Genomic DNA, 23832 nt, shown 5'->3' on the forward strand with positions numbered 1-23832 from the left:
TCACTGCTTGCTGGGCAGCACAGGTTCCACTACCATTGTCCAGGAGAGGCCTCTTCTCCCAAGTCCCACTTCTGTGCTGATGGAAAGCCCTCCTGACCTAGGGAAACACCATAAGCAACCCTGTGGCAGATCCTGCAGGTAACTGCCGCTCCACCTTTAAACACCTGATGCTTTAGGTTTGAACCAGAAGTATCCCTAACGCATCCCTCACCTTCATTTTTAAGCAAGATCTTGTTTAACAATGGGTACATTGATTAAAGACAAGCTGGCAACAATGCAACAGGACCACAAAAGGATAAAACAGGTCTTTTATAATAAGGGCAAAAATCAGAACCTAAATTTCTCAAAACCCTCCTGGGAACTACTTAAATTAGGTTTAACACTCTTTCTATCAAGACAATTTTCAGAGCCATGTAAAAGAGATAATCTGAGGCTACAGTGGAATAACTGAGGCTTATTTTCTTCCCTCTAATGAAACTTTTATTCCTTGCTTCTTGTGACTTGGCACTAGGATAGCACACAGTTATCAGAGAGCTTGGGTCATTTTGGGATTCTTTATCAGGAACTGTAGTGACAGGACAAGGGGAAATGGCTTCAAACTGAAAGATTAGATGTTAGGAAGAAATTCTTTATTGTGAGAGTGGCGAGGCACTGGATCAGGTTGGCCAGAGCAGCTGTGCATGCCCCATCCCTGGAAGAGTTCAAGGCCAGGTTGGATGGGACTCCGAGTGACCTGGTTTAGTGAAAAGTGTCCCTGCCCATGGCAGGGGTTTTGGAACAAAATGATCTTTAAAGAGCCTTCCAAACCCAAACTGTTCTATGATTCTATGATTTTCTCTTCCTACCTTCTTATAGATCCTTTAACATTTCTGTGGCATGTCTGGATTGTTGTACAAGGTATCCATATAAAAATCCTTCACCTGAAGTAAAAGCAATTCCAAAATACCAGAGCTCTAACTTTTATAATTTCAACACTAGATGGGAAAGACTGCTTTACCCAACCAGGAAAATTGCTGAACACCAATACTGGTAGCAATGTCTCATTTGCAGCAATTGTAATTCTATAGATAATTTAAAAACATATCAAGTGACGCCACTTACCCTACTAGCATAATTTCCTTTCAATGATGTGTCAAGGACAAACCAGTAGCTACACATGGCTTTCCTGCACCTTCCCACACAGTTCTAACACCTTGTTCAGTAATGAATAGATTAGTGGTGAGAGGGCTATCCAAGTTTTACAAGTTTGTCAGGTTCAAAAAAACCCCAGCAAACACCAAACATACACATATTATTTGAAATTGCATCCCTTTGATGTCCTGATGGATACAGCTGAGCAAGAAATGCTTTCTCAATACAACTAATCCATTTTTCTGCTACTTAAAGAAACTTTCTGTTGCTCTGTATGAATCACCTGTTTGGATTACAGCTCAAAAATTATATTAATGAAAGCTGTCATGGTTTTATGCTTTGTTCCATTGATTCAATACTGCAAATATTAACAAAATTAACAACTTTGCCAATCTCAAATGGAAAACTTACTCCAATGCCTCAGATTTACCAAAAAACCAAAATCAAACACAAGATGCAGAGTAACTGACCTGTGAGCCTCTGGGTCCTCGTTTGTGATCCCATTCAGAATGCCCCATGAGCTGAAAACCAAAGAAAAGCAGAGGTAAGTGATAAATTGCACTCATTAGCTTGAATTGAAACATTCATGCTTTTATATCCATGACACATTTTCTTTGAAAGAGCAGGTTAGCTTTTACCATTTATTTCACACAGCTTTTAGCTTCATAATGAGGATGAGAAGACTTGAGAGTTGTTACTATCACACTGTACCTTTACATTCAGAGCCAAAACACATTTGGCATCACAACACTGCTCATGCCAATAAAATTCCCACTGCCATAGATTAAACTTTAGCCAGATGTTTAATGCTGATCTGGCAGAAGGACAGCTGATATATCAATAAGGAAATTACCAAAACTGGGGGACATCTGATTAAATAGCAATGTATGCTTTATACTAAGCACAATAGTTAGTGACAGCTTTAGATCTGTTTCTCCACTGAATTATGGCCTTTTTTTACAGCTACTCAGAGATCTCTTCTGAATAGTGTTTGTTCCTATGCATACAAGCATTGCTTCATGCAAATATAAAAACATATGAATGAATGATAGGAGGGTTAATGTGACAGGTAATGACTTATAGTTATTACTATTTTCTTGCTCTTTTGTCCCAACATTCTTTTCCAAAGAAAATGCCTTCTCCCAGGTCAGAGGAGATTTACAACCTACGCTTATTGCAGAACATGTTTCCAAAACACATATTCCAAGACAAGATATTAAAACTACTTTGAAAAATGAGGAAAGCTGCATGCATCTCATATGATGAGGTTCCTTTATCTTCTCCATCAACTGTTCCTACTTACCCTTTCCTTTTCCAAGGAAATTTTAAGTTATTACTTACAACTATCTACCTCCATAACTGGAGACAAACCATGCATGCAGATAGGCATCAAAGATCAGAAATGTCACACCATATTTTTACCTGATATGGCCTCATGACTGGCCCCCTTGTTTTAGTGCAATTATTTCCTTTTCCATATACTGTTGGTGGAAACACTGGCTGTGCAGGTTTCCCTGTTTACTCCTCTATACTGTTATGTTTGCTTCCTACTAGTACAAAATCAAGATTTGACATTCATGCAAGCTGGCCTCTCAGTAAATAACTGGCATGCAAAAACTACAAAGAGATGCATCTACCAAAGGTTATATTTTCACAGAATCTTAGCCAAACCCCTCATACCTGTGCTTCCTCCAAGGCTCCTGCCACTCTGGACCAAGAAACCTCTTCAGTTTTGCTACCCACCCCCTATGCCTTGTGAGGAAGTTACTCCCACTTTCTTAATTTACTTGGCTAAAGGAAAATTAATTTAGCTTGAGTCTGACCACCTGTGATTCCCAGCGTGATAAAGGATATCTTTACCTACAGCTTCCTACCAGTGAAATTAGCACAAAAAATATGCCTGTTATTTCACACTTAAGAAAAAAGGATTAATGTTACAGGCCTGGCTGTGATCACTGTGGTTCTCCAGGCTCTACAGACATTTGGCAGCACATACCACACCTTCAAAACCACGTGTAGCATAAGAACCCCCTGCCAGGTTTTGCATGCTCCTGCCCTCACTGAATCCATAGTTCACTGAAAAGTGACGGGCTGCTTTATTATTGCCACCAAAAATAATCAGTACAGTCAAGGGTCAAGCTTGGAATTATTGTTCCCATCAGAGGAGGTACACCAAATGCAGGGATGCTCCCAGTCCAGCCAGTCCCAGGAAACCATACTGACTGGTCCTGGGGTGGTTACCCATGGTCACCACTCAATCCTCAAACCCAAATCAAGTCCTCTTAAACATTCATTCTTCAGGCATGGTTTGTTCACCCTGTTCCCTGTTCCTGCTTGGTGCTTCACATCTCTACAGAGAGCTTTCAGCCCCATAGCCAGCTCCTGCTCTGAACTGCTGCTCCTCTTCCTCCCTAGCTTGCAGGTGCCTTTTGTTTCCTATCTCTAATCTCTAATCATGCCCCTCTATCTGGTGTGGGCAATCCTGGGGTGTTGCAGCAGCAGCCAACGTTACAGTGAAAAAGGAGTCTGAAGACTATAACAACTCACCCTTGCTCCATTTCCCAGTGTCTAACTACCAACATCACTTATGGAAGTGAGGCCAAAGTCCCCAGTGAAGGGGAACAAGTCACTAACGCATTGGAACCAACACAGTGACCCTTGCTTACTGTATCACCGTTTTATGAGCAAACTCCTTATAGAAAATCACACAACCCTCATTCAGTTTAATTTCTCTATAATGTGCCTTTGTGGCATCAGCCACGTTTGTATTTTTTCTGATAGATCCATTTTCCCTAGTGTAATTTCCATACCACTGTTCTGTCCCCCTGTGCCAGGATGCTCTGCTGAGTTAACCCTGTGGCTGTCACAGCTGTCACAGGGTGAAACAATGAGCACAAGGAAGCAAAGGAAGAGTTCTAGGATGGTAAGAGACCTTTGCCAATTTTAGGCCGTTTTCCAGCATGGCAGTAAAAGTCACGACCTAGGAAGCCACCCTTTTCCTCCCATCTTTATAAAATCTTGGCTTTAAAATGCATTTCTTCCTCACAATCTAGAAAACAGTGCTCATATCATGCTACACTGTTCTTGGCATATCTGCAGTGGTCCACAGTAACAAAGGGGTGAAGGAAGAAAAAATGAAATTAAAAAGATATCACACTTAGAAAAAGATCTCAAGCTTTAAGACAGAAAGCAAAGTAAAGAAAAACCTCTGCCAGGCCAACATCCTGAAGAAGGATGACTACCTCAGTATGACACCCTTTAGCTCAGCAAGCCACGCTGTGCTTGATTACTTCTGAACCTGGGATTTTCTTTGAATGGACAAACAGTAAGCGCTGGAGTACAATAAAGGAAAGCAAGAAAGCCTGCCCTATTAGGCTACTTGGTAATCACGATTTTTATGAGCTTTATAGAAATCAAAAGATGAAGAAAACAGTATTAAAAACAAACAAACCAAAAAATCCAAACCAAACAACAAACTACCTACAAAAACTCAGAAAAACACAGTGTGCATAAATCCACTTGAGTGAGTCAACCTTCTGAAATAATTAAAAAAGAAAATAACATACTGTTTAATTGATGCATGCATGCAAACAGAGATACAGACATAAAACCACGTTTGGAAGTAAGGGGATTTATGTTTATCACTAATAGAAGAGTTTGCAGCAGACCCCAACACCTTCTCTAAAAATTTTCTGGAATCACTTTGGTCCAGAGTGATGGCAAACAGCCTCACAGCATCAAATTTGTCATTCTTACTGACCAGGCAACTAAGACTGAGTGTACCAGCAGCAGAAAAGGAGGGATAAAATCAAAATCAAACTCCCACACAGATTAAATGTGTGCAGTCTCTCTCAGAAGGAAAGGAGCTACTTTACATTTCATCTGCAACTGTCCTGGAAACCCAGCTATTGACAGTTTTAACATTTAAAGAGAAAGCAGCTTTTAGGAATAAGAACAACTCCTGCACGTTCATGAATGCCCAAAAACATGAGCTTCACTAAATCTCCCCTAATAAGGGACTTACAGGTTCCCAGGGAAAACAGACTCCCCATCCAGCTGAGTGTGAGGACTGCCAGTGGAAGAGGAGGTGGGAATGGAAAAGACACCAATACCAAAATCACAGTCACAGACAGAAGAAGAGAGGTGAAAGGGGGCTAGCTCACTTTGAACATTTAGGGTGGTAGCCTGTGCTCTAAAACTCAGGTTTTTGCTATTAATACAATGAAGTTTTTAGGTTTTGTGGTTGTAAAACTAATGTTCAGTAAGGCAGCAATACCTGCAAAGGAGTAAGGAATGGTATAAAGCACTGCCTGCATTAGATACCTGAAATACCATGTTAAAGCAGAACAAAGATATTGAAAAATTAGCATCTTCAGCTCTCGCCTTTCTAAATACAGTTCTCCTCCTATTTGGTTATTTAATTAAAGTCCCAGCATATGATTACATAAGAATCTCAACTTTCATTAAAATTCATAAACCATAATTCTAAGCCTCCTCAGTATTAGAGAACTGCAGAAAAATGTGACCCACACATATCACAGAAGATCTAAATAAATAAAAGGGACAGAAAGTAAAGAATGACAATTCAAACCTTTTAAGCTGTTTCTAAGCCTTGTTTTCCCCTTAAATAATCTTTTCTGTCCTAGGTTTTTGATTTTGGCACCTTTGAACCATCAGTACTGCTAACTATGCAATGGCTGGAAAGAAAAAAAACAAGACAAAAAACCTCCAACAAAACCAACCAAAAAACCTCCAACCCCCAAACCACTCACAGAAATAGAAAAGGTATAATCTTATTATAAGGACCTCTCCAACTGGGCACAGGTTGGGAAAACCCCACACTATTTAGAATGTGAGCAGTCCCTTGTATATTCCTTGGAAAGGGAGGGAGTCCTCAGCAGCAGAATGCAACAGAATTTTGAAACCACATGGGTTTTTTATTTAAGCAAATACAGCACTCAGCACAGTTTCATTAGAGGGAATGAGCAGATCTTTTCATGGTGAGTACTTAAGAGAACTAATGAAATATACTCAGTGTTTAATAGAAGACTTTAAATCAATGCAAAGTCTTTCTAATTCTATTCAGATTATAGTCTATTGCTCTGAATTTTATTTAGATACTTATTTACACATACAAACCACTTTTACAGTTATAAAATAATCAGATGGTGATGATGCGAATGAGCTAAATCGTCCCAAACTCACCAAAGCTAATAAATGGGATTTAAAAGGACTGCAGCAGGATCACATAGTCCAAATGCATTTGTCAGGACCTTGTCCAAACTCACTGGTTCCTTCCCTTGGACTTAAAAGATTTCAGACTGTAGCTGGACATCTCTTTTCCATTACAGTGAACATAAGACAGTCCTGCTCTCCCTAGTGAATGAACAAAATGGGAACACAAAGCAAAGCACAGGAATGTGAGAGAAATTGCTCCTCTTCCCCACCTGTGATTGGGAGCCAAAGACTTAGCATGCAATATTCTCTGCTGAACTGGCTGCAATACATGAATAGAGCAGCCTGAGTTTCCCCAAACAGCTGAGGACCTGCAGGAATGGGGTTTTTTTGCCACTCCTGCAAGGATTTAGAGCATTTAGTAGCAGCAAAAAATCATCACCAATGAAATGATGAGAAGTTTTGGCTGGTTGGTAGCCAGCAGTTGCTTATATTTGGGAATCAACATACAGAAGAGCAAGATAGGAGTATCCAATCTGGCTGGCACCTGGTTTCAGCCTTCACCAAAACAGCAGAGCCTGTGTTGGCTCTGCACGAGTAGAACATCTTCCCTCTTAGAAAAGATTTTGTTGAATGGGCACGTTGAGGATGTGAAACAGCGTCTCACTGTTTGACAGTGTTTGACACTGCCTCCTTACAGCCTGTGCTGAATGGGGCATAGTATGATAGATATGCTCTGACTGACTGAAAGGGCATTAGCCATGCTTCAGTCAGGATCATATTTCCACTGGTAATAAGAAACTGTTTGTTACCAGCATGTAGGCACAAAATGTTCCCGATAAGTTCCTTTTTTGGTAACAAAAAAGAGCACAAATCATTTCCTTGATTACATATTAGAAGAAACATTTATTTTTACAAACATGCAGGAGTCAGGTCATACAGAAACCAACAGGGTGTTTTTGCACATGCTATTTTGGGTAGGATTCCTTCTATTCGATAGACTGTTCCCTCCATTTTCATGGCAATCAAGACAAATGAGATGATTTACTGACTTGATTGATTTAGGAAGGGCAGTTTTGGTGTGGACACCATCAGCAAGAGAAGCTAAGCAGGCTGGAGCTCCTGAGATTCTGCACTGACAGATCCTGGTAACATAATGGGGGAGCAACTCCATGATTGCACTGACCACCTTCTCCACCAAATGGCACAGCTACAGCTTGTCCTGTGGGCATCCAAAACGTGAGAGACACTTTCTTTGCTGTGTGGTGAGAGTGAGCACACTCAGGCAAGTGTAGGCTACGACACACAGATAGAAAAGTGCTCTAGTATTTGGAAAAACAATCCCTTTTCCACAACCCTCCGCCAGCTCCCCGGGTCAGCACAAAGCACGAGATGTCAGAGCCACACTGCTCAGCCAGCTCTGTGACCTGCATGCTGGCTGTGCAATTAGTGGGGAGGAAACTCTCCACCCAAATGCTCCCAATGTGGTGCAGCCCTGCAAATCATCAAGGCCTGGTTAAAAAAACCCTCAAAACAACAAAACAAAATAACCCACTACAATAAACTAACTAAATGAATAAATTGGGGGTGATTGTGCAAGAGCTGTTCGGCTGCTTCCTAATCAAATAAGTTGTTTCAAAGGTTTCTGGGCTGCTGGACAACAGCTGCAAGAAGAGATAAGAGTTTTAAATCAAGGCAGAGGTAGAAACACTTTGAAACTTGGCATTGCTTTGAACTGGAGGCAGGGGCAGTGAGGTACAGTCACGGGTCTGGAGAGGAGCTGCAGTGAACTGAACGGCTTCCTTGCAGGATGAGCCCTGTGCAGTGATGGAGTTAAGTCTTCTGAAGCTGGTACCCTTGGGAAGCTGAAACTCCCAGAAGGAGCTGCTCCTTGATCCCTCCAGCCCTCTCAGAACCTGGCTGGCAGGTCAAGCAATGAACCACAGCACTGCCAGAAGCTGCACAAAACAGGGGAAAAACTTATATATGAGGAAGATGCTCTGTTGAGACAGCGAGCAGGACAGTGAGTCTCCATTCCCTGTGGCAGCAGAGAATGGAGAAAATAGGACACTTGGTGAGGTAAGGCTAAAGGGGAGGCAAATGGTCATGTCAGCACAGGAGAACAACCCAAAAGGTACCAGCAATGCCTGTCCTGCAGGAACAGCAAAGAAACCGTCCCGAGCACTTAACCAGGGACTCAGCTCCAAAGGAATGAGATCATATCTGGCGCTGGGTGAGCTAGCAAGAGAGAGACTACATTTTGGAGGACTTTCTCATGGCAGCATATGACCTTTTAGAATATTTCCAGACAATAAACTGCCTCTGACTTCTTCAGGGATCCTGGCTCCTTTGCACAGGGGCAGGAGGCACGAAGACATATGACGCAGCAAACTGGCAGCAGTGGGTTCAAGGCAACTGTTGTGCTCCTTGCTCTGCACCACCCCTTAAAATGAGCAGGTTTAACTTTAGATAATATGAAGGTATTGTGAAATGAAAAAACCTGTAGGTGGGAAAAAGAAAAGGCACAGGAATATCCACCTCCACACCCTGTATCTGGTTTTATACAATTTTTTGTCACAACTACTTAAACAGATGACAGTAGTAAAACAAATCCATAGAGAATTCTATTATTTTCACTCCTACCATTGAATTTCTCAGGTCCCTACTAATCTTTCACACATCAAACAGTATTTTAAACAATGGGTTTGGGAGGCAGAGGTGTAGTAAAATACAGAAAAGACCTGATTTTTTTTGGAGACTAAAGGGGTAGGAGAGGATGTGATAATGGTGGGGGTTTTTTGCTCTTTCCTCAAGGATGGATGACAGATGAAAAGCTACTTGCAGATGTGGAGCAGATTTTTCTTAGCAAAGGCTTCCTAAATTAAAGATCCTATCTTAATCTGGATATTTAAAGGACCTTCAGAATAAATGAATAGAACAATTAAACTAATCATAAATAGATTTCTTATCCCCTTAAGATGATCTGGTGGATTAATAATAGCCATATTGTTCTGGTAGACTACTAATTCACAAGCAAAAGTGTTCTACCAAATTTTCTATTTTCACTTTCCCATTCTGAGCATACTCATGAAAACTAAAGCTCTAGAAAAGAATATCCATACTGGTGAGATAAAAAGTGTGGGCACAACTACTCTGATATCCTCCCACCTTAGTCATGCCCATAATTTACAGACAGTAGTTTACAGAAGGTTTCTTAGTATGGGAATGCCAGGGCAACATAGCAATGTCGAGACTCTTAAACATGACAGCAAGCTAACAAAAGAAGATTGCTAAAAAGAAGAAAATTACTATTTAAACCTTTCTTGCTATTCACAGTACACACATAAAGTTCCTAGATTTCAAAGCTACACAGTCAAGTCCATTCTGGTGCAATTAAGTTCCTAGAAAAAGTCAGAAAGCTTATTTACTTTTTTTTTTCCATTGGGAATCATTAACTGTACATTAAGAATCGCAGTCATAATATCGAGCCTGGCACAGGCTTGATAAATGAGCCAGCTACTGCAGCAGACAGAGTCAGCTTAGTCTGAGAGCTCATTTAGTTATCTAAAGTCTGTTTTGTTTTTTTTTTTAAGGAGTCTAAAGACTTCTACAAAACAATCTGCTTTGCAATGTAGGTTACCAATACTGTTCTGTCTTTAATGAATAGTTCTTCTCTCACTTTTCATCATTTCAGAGATTGTAGTTTCATATAGGTTCCATTTGCTATATTGTTAACACAAACCTCAAAGACGATGGCCTCTCTTTTGGGCTAGTTACCAGCACTCAGCAGGATCTCTGCTTCCAAAGAAATTAGCTCCTTGAAGATACAGGGGATGTCTTTTTGCATTTCAGCAATTAAAAACCCACTGAAAAAGCAGGTAAACATTTAAGGGATTTTTCAGTCAAGCTCCAATTTTAGGTGAATCACCCACAATACTAAGACAGAGCATGACAGGTCATACGGAAAGCAACTTAGTCCAATTAGTTTAGTAAGTGCATTAATCAAATACCTGACTGCTCTCTGGTAGTCTGCACAAAAATGGGACTTTCCCAACTTAATTCCCAGTGGGTAAGTGCCTACCTCACAGCAAAAAAAACCCCATCAACATAAAACAACAACAACCCAAACATTGTCAAATTGACATCCTTACTGGCAGCCTCAGTAGAAAAAATCCCTTAGGACTGAGTAAGCAACGGAGGTTTCACCGGACATTTAACCTTCAGAAGTGGTTCCTGTGCAAAGGAACTGAGCCATGGCAAGAGGGGTAAGGACACGTGTGACTTGTGTGTGTCCTCACTGTACTTCCCCCTGCACACAGGATGGCATGTTGTCATAGCTGTCAACTTAAAACCTCTCACCAGTGCAACGAGTCACTTACACAAAGGAATGGGGTAGAGAGTGAGAGAGAAAACGTCCCAACACCAACTGCTCAGTCAGAGAAGTCAAAGGTTGCAGTGCCACCGTCCCCCAAAACTGGGAATTCTGTGAGCAGCAGAGTCCAACAGTTTGAACAAATCAGAGCTCTTGTGATACCATATGCACTTACTGAAGAGGAAAAAACAAACTTTGCTTGTTTTAATATGGTAACTTAATGTCCACCTGGTGTGAAACACAAAACACGGTGATTACAGGAATCGGCCCCTGGTGAGGCTAAAACATAGTGAGTCAGAAATTAATTTCTTACAGTTTCAGCAGCTCATTTTCCTGAAATGCATTCACTTTATTGGTAGCACACTGAGGGACAGCTAGATTCAGTAATAAACATTTTAAGATGCAGAGAATTTGGCCTCCCTCAAGCTAGTGCACAAATCCCACTGACCCACAGGGCCTTCTTCCACCGTGAGCGCAGCACTGAGCCTCATCAGGTGAAGCCTCAGCTTCCAGGGCTGGCCTGGAAAAGAAAAAAACACTGATCTGCCAAGGCTTATTTCAGCCTGACACCCACACAAACAAGCTACTTCTACCATTAACACCCCATTTTCCCAGTTCTGAGGTTTCACAATGCAGAAGAATAGAACTGACATTTCATCAGCTAGATCCCAGCTAGCAAATGTCCTAAAATTGCACTGTAGAGTCTGGTAGCTCACTAAAAAACCTCAATGTCAAAACTCAAAGTACACTCAGTTTAAACACACCCTTGGGGGGATTTTATACTAACTACTTTCTATTTCAGACTATTCACTTTAAGCTCAACCAGCAATGCTTCATCACTCATCCAGGAAAACTCCCCTCTCTGCCACCCAATCTCAATCAACCTGCCAAATTAATTATCACCCTGCATTTGTCTATTGCTAAGAGGGGGGAAAAAAGCAAATAGATGAACCTAGCAGTGACCCGAGCAAAAATGAATCCTCTGAAACAGAACTAATTAAATCAGTTCAGTGATCTTCTTCCAGCATGACACATTTCACCCACCCCATCCCCAAGCAACCCATTTCCCACATCTCCTCCAACTGTCCTCGGCAGGGCGCTCACATGGGGCTCAGATGGCTATTCAGCAGCAAACCAGAGATATTTTCCACTCATCCTTGTAACCACATGATTTAAAATAAAGAAAAAATCCAACTGTCACAGAAAACGCACAACAGTAATTTCACACTGACATTTACATGCGAATTCCTGGCCATAGAATATGTGTTTCAGCCAGACAGCAGTAGGATTTGATTACAGGCACCAAACTTTGGTGCTTTCTCTGCAGAGCAAGGCTTCTCTTTTGGTACCCCAGTTAGGCCTTACAGCAGAGCTGTCAGGACTAACACAGAGAGAACCTGCAGAATTTGTGGGTTTTAAATCACTGCCATGAGTCAGACACCAAACCTTGTGCTAAGAGCATTCCTAACCTAGCAAGGACACGTGCGTGCAGGGCTGCAGCACTGGTGACCCTGCTGACTTGAAAGGGCCTAGTTCTAGGAAACGAGTTACACACACATTTTAGGCTTCCCTGTCCTGCAATTTCAGATGACAGTCCAGCTGAATTGCACGCAAAAATACATTTGGGCCATGAATTTTCCCGCTGCTGGAAATGGCATCAATATCCTTGCGGTCATGCTGTCAGACACGGCATGACCCTCTGTACCAGCCTGTGCAGTGAGAATATTGAAAGCTCTGGGTGTAGGACCACAATGAAAACACCAACCTCCACTCTGTCTGTGCACTTCATTTTCCATCTCTCTGCTCCTTTTGCAGAACACATTCAGAGCAAGAGCAGAAAAGGCAAAGGTAACTCAAATAGAGCAAGAAATACCAGGTGACAGCCCCATTTGGGAAACAAAAAGACACCAAAGCAAGATCTCCCTTCACCAGGGAGTTTGAGAATAAAGTCAATTCCACCTTGCTTTTCTCCATATATGACTTTTAATACGGTCTGTGCTTTCTTAGACAGGAGGCACATCACAAACAGACATCAGTACTGAAAGGTACCAAAATCTGGATGTCTGCACAGGATCCCTGCCAAGTCAGGTAAAGCTTCAGACACAGGAGCCCTGACAGTTCCCTCTTCCACAAAGGAGCAGGGGAACGGCACAAGAGCACACACAGGGGCAGGACTCTGAGTAATCTCTAGGTAGGTGCCTACACAGGCAACAGTTTGTCATTCGCACCCATCTGCTGCTCCAAATCACACACACATGCTGTCACATGTGCTTTTCCCCATCTGGATTGCAGGGATGCTGGATAGAAGCAGGCAAAAGCCAGGAAGATGAATACCGGGCTTGTGCTGTACGGGGCGGGGGAAATCGTCAGTCACCTTCACCACCCTAACAGAAGTAATTTCAGTGGAGGTTTCTGGAAGCCAGAGTAAAGACAGATTTTTCACGATGGCTGCAGGTCTTTCCATGATTTGAAATCCTGCCTTTCAAACCAGCCCGACTCTTTATAAGCTTTGCATCTCAGATTTTATTTTTAAAGTAATAAAACCACGCATGTTGTCTTAGAGGGATATCGTAAAATACATTCCCCTGCAACACTGTCTGCCAACATTTAATTCCACGTGGTCACCCAAGTCATATTTCCATAGTGTCACAGCACTGCTAACAGCAAAACCAGAGCCCACAGAAGGTGCAAGTCTCTACTATGGTGTGAAGGATGCACAAAATATATGCTATTCAGGGGCGTCACGGTGCAAATGGATATACCAGGAGGCATTTTGGAGCGAGAAGGAGAAAGGCAGAGCAGGACAGAAGGGAAAGGAGCCCTCTCTGGAAGGGCTCACCTTGAAGGAGGGACATGCAGCTGCCCCAGTCCCTTTAAGTTCCCAGTTTTGGTCCAGTTAAATTGAGTCACATGAAAATTGCTGAAATGTTCTTTGGTGGAACAATATCCCATTGAAAATGTTATTGGGACTAATCTGCCTTTCAGAAACCAGCTCCAATAAAATTAAATAGCATTTCTGTGGTTAAAAAAGGAAAAAAAAAAAAAAAGGCAAAAAGTTGTATGTCAAAAACGTCCATCCATTCAAATTATAAAATTCAGAAATTTGCTTTCTTTTATATGAGCAAGTACTTCCCCCTCCACCACTGGTCCTGTTTTCCCCCAGAATTTTATTCCTTGCATGATCTAACTTTGCATGCTGCTGAAATATACTTCTAAAGCAAATTTGATCAAAAATTGCAATATTTCCTCTTCTTAACAAGCTATTCAGCACTCCATCAGAAATAAGAGCTTTCCCTTCTATTAATTTCATTACAATGTCTTCAGTTCCTTACTTGTTTTTTTCTGAAAAAGTAATTTAAGTTCCTTTTTCCTGTGTCCCAAATACTTTTTCTTTCATCTTATTTTCAACTTGAGCAAAAAAAATGCTATTTTTGTTTCAGCAGAAATGCTATTTTAGTAGATGCTAGAAATACATCCCTTTACCCTAAACCGGAGAGTCCAAATTGAAAAGTGCTTATATTTCTAAATACCAAAACAAACAAATAAACAAACAAAAAAAGAGGAAATAAAAAAAAAAAAAAAAGGCACTGCTAAGTGCTAGCTGGCTGTGAAGATCTGGCTTTCTGACTGTGAAAAAGGAGATCTCTGTTGATTACAGATTCAATCTTGAGCCTCCAGTGCTAACAACATTTTCATCAGTTCAAGCTGGATGTTGTCCTTTGTTCTCCTTATGATGCCTGGGAGCCAGCCTGGTCTTCTGGGGCAGACAGTTAAACACATTTAGCCTGAGTCTTTGTAGTATGGTTTTGAGTCTCTCCCTCCTATTATCTATCAGGTGCAAATCAGAGAAATCTTAGTAGGAATCACCTCTAAAGCACGCACTTCCAGGCCACCATACAAAATTGTTAGACAGAACCTTTCTGAGAAAAAAAAAACACATTTATCTCCATTTCACAGATGGATAGGTGAGGCATTTACCCAGCACAGTACTGCAAAACTGGGAATAGAAACTAAATATCTTCAGTTCATGTCATCAGACCATAGGCTTTGTTTTCTTCAACTATTTGTGTCCAAGTTCTTTTTTGGGGAAGTTGAGGGCATACACCAGGGAACAGAATTATTCTTGGTTTTGGCTGCCAGGAGATCTTATCACTCTTTCAGAAAGTGAACTGTTCAGCCCTCTAAATATCAGAAAGAGGACAGGCTTCACATACCAACAACCTCCCTTTTCAAGAAAGTCCTAAAGTGAAACAGGAAAGATAGAAAAACTCGAAGGATAAAAAACAGGCAAAGTTTTTCCCCTATATCTGTGGCTGAACACCCAGGCATCCTACAATCCTCTTTCCTCAGTTAGAAGATCTTCAGCTAGAGAAGATGCCTTGAACAAAGTGAAAGACTAAGAGCTGTGCCCCAGACCTGGGCTGAACTCCCCCAGGTTTTAAATACATTGAGTTCTCTTCAGCTCTCCACACGGATGCAGAGATGAGCAGTGAGAGGAAGGGATAAGGAACCAAAATGCCAGTAGAAAAAGCATTCTCACAAAGCTTTCTGATTTATTATTATTGAGGTGCATGAGGCATCTCTGACATGAAAGTGTTCATCACAAGAGTTCCATGAACAGGAGAGTATTTTCTCTCCTTCACTTTGCATTTTTCCATACAGTTTTGTTTTGTTTTGTTTTCAGAAAGAGAAATCATAGGTAATGGCAGTTTACCTATTTTATTAATACCAAGACCCATATTCCACCAGTCTGTTGCCAGGAGATAAGCAGTTGGATTCTGAACACAGGTGTCTGTGCCTATGTGCCTTTGGCCCTCTCAATGGGTCCCTTTATTAGGACAAAGCCTCCTTGAAGGGGAACCAGGGCCACCAACAACCTCAATTCAGGCAAGGGCAACAGAGGCTGAGAAACAGATGCTTTATGAGCTTGACAGAACTACAGAAGAGGAAAAAAAACAACTTACCTTCTCATACCCAAATATAGAACATAAATAAAAATGTATATATCCTAAATAGTTTTCCTACCCTAATACCTCTCTTCCCACACATCCGCCCTGCTTCCCCCAACACACGGAGTGTGGTCCTGGAACCAGCATTTTCATTTGTTTTCGGGGTTCCCTCTTGCCTGTCACGCCGTATTTCGTTGGCCCTGTGACTAAAAAGTGGGGTTCAGCCTCCACATGCATAATGCTACCAACATTTTCCACAATATTAAATACACAAATCAAGAAGAAAGTCTATGGAAATACAGGCAGTGCCCACACATAGAACTACTGATGAGCTCGGAATATTTGGAATCTCTTAAGATGACAGCACTAAATACTCTCACTGTAACTTACAGAAGGCACACCTGCTAATTTTCTGCAGCTGTAAAGATTATATCTGAAGCAACAATACTTCTCACATTTCAAGTTTGCTTAGAAATGTCACTTCCCGGAATCTGAATTGTAGAAAAATAAATAAAATTTTAATTTTTTTTTAAATTAAAAAGAAAATACATTTCCTCTGAGAGACAAAGGAGGCTTTTAACTACCAGGACTGTGAAGGGGAGAAAAAAAAATAAATACAAGGATTAAAAACTGAGGATTCATGGCTGATCTGTGATCTCCAGAACACAAAGAGTCTGCCCCACCAGCACTGGTGGGAAACCTGATGAAGGATAAACCTCAGCTCTGCCTTGTATCAAAAGCCAGAACAGTAGATATGGTAAAACATAATAAACAAGCTGCATCCTTCCACTCTGTGGGGAGGATGGGCAGAACAGAAAAAAATACCAGAACTAAAGCAAGTTAGTGCTAAAAATAACTTTATCTCTCCTTCTTTATCTCAAGGGCCAAATTATCTCAGTTGCTACTTGAGAAGACTAGGCAATGCCAGCATCAGAAAGGCCAGAAAGCACCTGAAAATTTACCCAGTAGCTTATCCACTGCCTAAATATCTGCTATTGCAACAGCACAGAATAGCATGAAAATGCCTACTGTCTTACTGCACAAATATACACCAAGTCTTTAGTGAAGAGCATGAGTTAAAAATGCACTATGGGGATACCACAACTTTAATGTCCTCCACATACCAATACACGAGATTTTTGGTTGTTTTTTTTAATGGCAATAGCCTTCTGATTACTTAATTAAAAATGCTTTGCAATTAACATGAAGTGTCTTGTTGAGGTACAGAGTAATTCCTTGTCCCCAGACTGCAAAGAGCACCTGCACATAAGCAAATAACACAACCAGTTGACTTGATCACAAGAATTAAAAGTGGGTTTCTTCAAGACTAAAATGCTTTACATACTGAATTAGCTAAAGATTTTGCTTTGGATGCAAGTACTGGAAGGGAGAAAGAGGGTATTTATGAAACACCAAGACCTCTTTTTCAGTTCTTAGGGTCAACAGCATTTCAGCTTTGTTTTACTACAGAGTGTTGAAATTAAAATTTGAAAGGAAAAAAGCCCCAAAACCCAGAGGAAAAAATTCCCACAATTGCTTCAAGCTGTAAAGGATTTACTGACTCAAATGAGTTTTTATGCTGATGTCATACAGAAACTTCATTCACAGAGTTTCTCAAAATATTCAGGCTGTATTTCCTGAAATGCCTCCACAGTCCTCCTTGCAAATCTGGTCGCTAGGCTGTAAATCTGTTTGCTGGGTAGCTCTTGATTTATAAAGAGTGGCCAAATTTTCAGAACTTATAGGCCAGTTAATGTGGTCAAGAGACACAAGATGCACAGATGGGAGAAGGCCAGGGAGAGGCAGCCAGGAGAGGCTCAGGAGCAGGAGCTGACAGCAGCTCACCAGGCAGCCTGATGCCCCACTGGGGGATGTCCCACAAGCCTGCAAGCACTGTGCTCTAGGAAAACTCACAACACTGAAGCCTGGTTTCCTTCCTCTTCCTGCTTTCAGGTCTGGATCACCCCAGAGTAGTCCAGACATCCTGGTGACCTGGTGCACAGGAGCAATTCAAGCTCCCTTCCAGCTGCTTGAGAGCTGTGCTTATGCCACTGCTCCTGCCCAGCAAAACGGCTCCCTGGGTGCAGAACAGTAAAGAAACAGTTCTAAAGAGCAAAGCCGTAGGGACGAAGGACCCAGGGGATTTCACAGGATGTAAACGTCAGAGAGCAAAGACAAAATGAGGTCACAGAGTCTGATCTACAAGCCCGGGAGCACAGCAATCTAGGCCAACAATTTGCTGCAATCCTGTTACTGAATGGGAGGCAGAGGGAGAAGGAATATCTGTGCTTATCACTAGGCTAGACCAGGTGACAAATTTAAACCACTCTGAACCACAGCGCAAGCACTTCAGCTCTCTGGCTGGCACTGCTGGTCACACAGCAATGATGTGCTGCAAAATGGCTCTGCCAGGACAGCATCAGCTGCACATCCTCCTGTGCACAGACTCACTCTCTGCTCGGGTAATCCAGGTCTAAAATAGTTTCCTTCCCTTTCGTCTTCACAGCTGGGATGGGGTAGAATATAGCTGTGTTTATTCCTGGAGGAACCTTCAATTTTCATTAGCATCTGAGTTAATTTCCTAGTAGGAGGAGGTTGGAAGCAAGATGTCAACTATCTTGGAAGAAAGAAGGGGAAAAAATCCCGACCAAACAACAAACCCAAAGCAGAAATGTGCTAAGAACGCGGCAAGCAGATGGTTGTTTTTGTTTTGCTGCGTGTGGGGGAGTCATAGGTCCAGGATTCCATACAAGGGAGGAATTTCACTTTTACAGATATCAGCAGAAAGCCTTTCTAATGCTGCCTATGTACTGCCTTGGAGCCAAACACATCCTGTGCACCTTGCATGCTACTGACACCCTGGGTGCTGTGCTCAATGCCAGCCCACCCCGTGCAGCTGTGCCCACTGTGCCTGGCTGGGCAAACCATCGGCTCTAGCACAGACAGACCAGTGCTGTGTTGTAAAGGCTTGTCCAACATAAAAGCACAGACTCTCTCTCTGACTAAGGTGGGGCAGTGGGATGAAGTATTTGGGCAGGGAGGCAGACTCACCAGGGAGGAAACGCTCCCTCTCCAGCTCTTAAGAAGAGTGTAGAGAATCTTCTGACTTTCAGACCATTAATGCATTTCTCATAGAACCAATTTTACCATGAAGGGCATCTCTGCAGAAAGAGATGGCTACTAAGTAATACTTAGAGAAAAGCTCAGGCTCAACCAAATCTCCATGATCCAACTGGGATAATACTGAGTATTCCAGGCCATGGTGAACCTTTCACTTTTGCTCCAAAGAAGTCAAGAAAATATAAGGAAGGGTAGGGCATACAGCTTACCATTTTGTCTAGCTGATGTGCCTAAATGCTTAGTGAACAGAAAAGTGTTCACTGTTTCTTTTATTTGGTTGTTTGGGGTTTTTTTTAAAGGCCACTCTGCTACCAAGGGATGCTAAATCCATCCCTAAATCAAGCAAGCAAGAGACAGTGATGAATTGGCCAATTTAGCTGCTCCAATCTTCCTCACCAATCCAGTCTAATTGTCTCCAAGTTCCTTTGGGAACAACAGTAAGCAATAACTTCAGTGTAGAGGAGAACAGGCCCCAGGAGTAGCTTTACCATGGTGGAAGTTAATTCATGATTTTTGTCAGGTCCTGGCCAAAACCTGAAGGAAAAGCTTGTCCTGCTGACAGGACAGAAACTAGGTTGGAAACAGTAATGGTTCCTTAACTCAATGATGCAAAAATGACTCTGTTAAGAAAAATGCCACGAAACAACTGCACAGTGACTCAGTACAGTTCAGCTCATGGGGAGTGTGAGGCATCACCCACCCAGATGTTCTTCCTTTAACTCTGGTGCTTCACTGCTGGCATAGTGTGCCCTACTTCCTTCGTTAAAACAAAGATAAGAAGCACCTTGCACGCCACCGGGATTTGAAAATATCCACAATAACTCAGAAATTTCATCAGCAAGCACAGAAGAACAGAGTCATTTTAATGCAACTTGAGAAGTATTATTAAGTCCTTTATCAGTATGCAGGCTGTTTCTACCACAGGGCAGATAAAGCTAAGAAAACTAAAAAAAGATTTTTTTTTATTTTTTTTTTTTACTGCCAAGGATTTTTCTGCACACAAATGTTTTGTGTGTATTTCAGACAGATGTAGATTTAACCTCGGGATCCTAAGATATGGATGAGGCATGAGACAAGAGGCTAACTCCTATCTTCAGTCATCAAGAAAAAAAGTGAAAAAGAAGAGCCTAGACTTCTTTTTAGTTCTTGTTGGTTTTTAATTTTATTAGCATATGTCCTAAGCTATAACTATTTATTTTCATTATTTACCTCACACAGTGCATTGCCCAACAAACTTCTGACTGCTAAACAGTCAGAATTTTTGTAGCCCTAAGAGGACTCAGTCAGTACAGGTCCAACAGTTCAGCCTTCAGCAGAGTTGCTTTGTCACTGAATGCAGCTGCAAAGAGCCAGAAAAACAACTCACTGCATTTTAGAATATGAATTTCCCAACACAAGGGCTATGCTCTTACACTTTGCATATCACAGGAGGGGACAGGTGATATTGAAACAGTTCAAGGTAAAACTTTCCTCCAGCCAAAACTCAGTTTGACCCAAAGTTCTCTGGGGCAGAAGAAGGTGTCTTTCTGTCCTGGTTCTAGGCACCTTCTAGAACAACGTGGCTGGATCTGCAACTGGAAGTGGTACAGCTACTGTGAATAGCAGAACCACAAAGCAGTAGTTATACTTGAATAAAAACCTTTCTGGCTACCACTGTAAATAGGATTTAACTAATCAGTCAGCCTGAAAGACTAATAAGGGTCAAGGATTGTCATTTAAAGTACCAGTTATCACAGTAACTGATAGAGGAATAGCATGACTGTGCAGCTCTTAAGCCAGAGACCAGATGCCTAGATCTAAGAAAAGCTTATTATTGTGAGGCTGCAAGGGAAAGAGGTTTTTAAAACACATGCAAATAGCAAAACAGCCATGCTTATAATATCCTGTAATAATAAACTAACACAGGGGAAAAACAAGCAAGCAAACAAGCTTGAATATCTACATGGGTAACAAAAAAATGAGCCAAAAAAAGTGGGTGATACTGAATCTACTCTGAGAATTTCTCAGAAATAAAGCTTTCTTCTCATAATGGAAACAATTGGTCCTGACAAACTCACTTCACTTTATACATGAAGCAGATTTGAGCTTAGGCAGTTACAACAGGGTAACTCCAGTCAAAGAACTCCAAGGAAAAAATAATATCGATATCAAGTTTCTGCTTCTTCGACTCCTCAACCTAAGGGCTGATTAGGTTTAGAAAAAAATTTAAACAACAATATGATGAAAAAAGAGGCCATGGCCCTGGCATATGGTATTATAAACACAGGAAAGTGCCAGTATAAACCTTTATCGGGAGACTGGGTTCTTTGTCAAGCCGTGCCTTTCTTCCAAAACATCCTTGCTGCCATATGTCTGCATCTCGCCAGCTGCAAACCTAATAAGAGGCTTCTTATTCACGCTGTATAATGTTTTACAGGTTTGCCACGGGGGTCACTCGCTGTGAGTCATTTACGTCACAACCCCAACAGCCTTGGAGCTGGCGGGAGCCAAGAAATGTAGGCTGGCGGAGGGGAGGGGAGGGAGGGCGAGGGGAAACAGCACATCAGGCTTGGAGCTCTGTGATTTCATCTCCTCACCAGCACATCGAAAGCTGGGCTTTCTAACTCACTCTTCTGCTCCAGGGGGCTGGGGGACCTTCCTGCTGTTTTTACGCTTAGGAGAAGAGGGGAAATTAAATACGCATATTTTGGTGAAGAACTGCTGAAAGATTTTATTCCCCCTGCTCTTGTTCTGCGCCTCATTATTCGCTGCAGTTCTAAGAGGCCAGCTATCAATTTTTGTAACCTATTTGGAATATATAAGTGCATTTATAAAATGCAAATGGAAAGGCGTGCCACACGTGAGGTGCAGCGGGTGTGAGCATTGTCTGAGCAGAAATGGAGCTGGCTGCCTGATGAGGTCAGCTTTTCAAAAGAAAAACTGCTACCCCACCCTCACAATTTATCACCCTGATCTGGCTCTCTACAGTGTTTTTGTTTTGGTTTTGAATCAGTATCCACTAATTGTAGGGAAAATGGCCTTTCAAATCTGTGTGTTATTATGGTGCTGGGACCACGAAGAAGAGAGTTACACTCACTACAGTGAAATCTAAAAGGGCAAAGGACCAAATCTGGAGCTGTGACTGGAGTGACCAGAGCGTCTCTTCCAACTGTCTGCAATCCTGGAGGCAGGGAAATATTTGCATTTCCTCTTCACTCCCTTTCACATAAACAGAGAATGTCAGAGATGGGTAGAAAAATAAGGGCAAGGTAAAAATTTGCTCCTTTTGCTACTGGAATAATTTGCTCATTTAATAGCCAGTGAACTGCTCGTCGAACAATTTGGTCCTGCACACCCAATTCAGAGCCATGCCAACAAATTTGTGCACTGTATGCAACAAAGTTGCCATGCAATTGCCCAATAAGCAGCCAGCAAAGGCCAGAGTTTTTAATTGTTAATTTCCAATCAAGTCAATATTTTAAGGATTTTTGGTTTTAAGTGCAGGTATTCCGTAGGTACCAAACGGAAAGGGGAGGGGACCCTCTTGAAACAGTTTTCAATTCTTGCTCCACTTTGGGGAACTCGTGGCTTTTGTTTTCCTTTCTGTCTGTCTCAGGGGATAGGAAGCTTTTTACTTCAGTATTAACCCATCCTTTTAAACGTTTCAAACACTGCACAAGTGTGAAGTCCACAGGAAGACAAAGTTTGCTCACTCAAATGCTCACCTTTTCCTTGTCTTGTTGGGTTTTGTTTTGTTTTAAACTCTAAGAAGTCACTCACGAGGCAGAACTTGTTATTTAGTAAGGAAACAGCTGCAATGGAAAGTGACTTGGAAAATATGAGGCAGGTATTTCCATGGAAAGTTTAAAAGCTACAAGAGTTATTTTGTTAAAATTTTAAAAGTTTAAATGTTTTTGGTGTTAGTTTGGGGTATTTTTTTTTCAGGCCAAAGACATCAGATGTCTATGTCCCTGTCTCTTACCTGATTCCTACACAGTCATGATTTGAAAACACCCATCAGAATACAGTTTTAAGAGCCTTGGAGTCACATAGCCACAGGAGAACTGCACTTCACGCTTTTGAAAGACTGACCTTCCAGACTGTGCAACACACACCAAACAACACTTAGAATATCACCAAGGACAGTGGCAATCATCAAGAAGTGAAAGCAATAAGCAAAGAAGCAAAGATTCTGAACCTTTTTAAATAATCTCTGTTCAAAATGATGCACATCTGAAAGATGCAGCACTGGCACTTACAGACTATAAATGCACCATCTGCGTAAGCGCAACAAACCCCTGTGCATCCCCCCCATCCACAGCTTCTGTAGGAAGGGAGAGAGGTGGGGGAGCAAAGCAAAGCAAAATCCAGAGGAACATTTATGAATCCAAGAAAGCCTCTCGCTGGAGAAATATAGATCTTTCAGGTCAGTAATCCCTAATCAAGGCTGAAAATAGCACTTCAGAGCTGTGACGCACTTTATAGCGGCGTGTTAAAATTAGTGTTATGAGTGTTGAAACTCCAGTAGCTCTGCTGGGAGTCCTGTTAATGAATGTACAGGAAGTGTAGTACTGAAGTCCCGTGGCACAGACACATGCACACGCTCCTGTCAACCAACCTATAAACACTGTGTGCACTAAATCCGAAGTCACGGTCCTGGTCTATTTTTTGCCATTCTTCCCGTAAGAGAAACTAAAAATAGGCCCATGAGAACCATGCATGGGACTTGACTCTTCAAATGTTTAACTCTTGCACCAAGAACTGCCTAGCACTGTTTTTGAAGAGAATTCTTCAAGGATTTTGCAGTATGTAGGTGAAGGAGATATATATATATGAAGCAGATATATATATATATATATATATACAGGAACCCACACACTTGCCTGTTTACATATAACTCCAAAGTTTATTTATATATTATTTATCAAGGTAAAAATAAAGACCTGGAGAAAATAGGGGTGTGACATCATACAGGTCTGTACGCAAAGTAAAAAGCCCAACCCTTTTCACAAAATCATAGAATCAGCTGGGTTGGAAAGGACCTCTGAGGTCATCAAGTCCAACCCTTGATCCACTACAGTTACTAGGCTGTGGCACTAAGTGCCA

At 41.7% G+C, this 23832-nt stretch overlaps 1 protein-coding gene across 1 annotated transcript in view; it reads right to left on the minus strand.

Annotated features, from left to right (window-relative positions):
• The window catches only part of PDE3A (phosphodiesterase 3A), a 239963-nt gene that overhangs the window by 90356 nt on the left and 125775 nt on the right, over positions 1 to 23832 (minus strand). The window contains 1 exon segment of the mRNA XM_050325324.1: positions 1602 to 1652. Coding sequence (XP_050181281.1) covers positions 1602 to 1652 — 51 coding nt within the window.

This window comes from Myiozetetes cayanensis, unplaced genomic scaffold (genome assembly GCF_022539395.1).
Source record: "Myiozetetes cayanensis isolate MyiCay16 unplaced genomic scaffold, myiCay2020 scf3, whole genome shotgun sequence".
In the NCBI taxonomy this organism is placed as follows: Eukaryota; Metazoa; Chordata; class Aves; order Passeriformes; family Tyrannidae; genus Myiozetetes; species Myiozetetes cayanensis.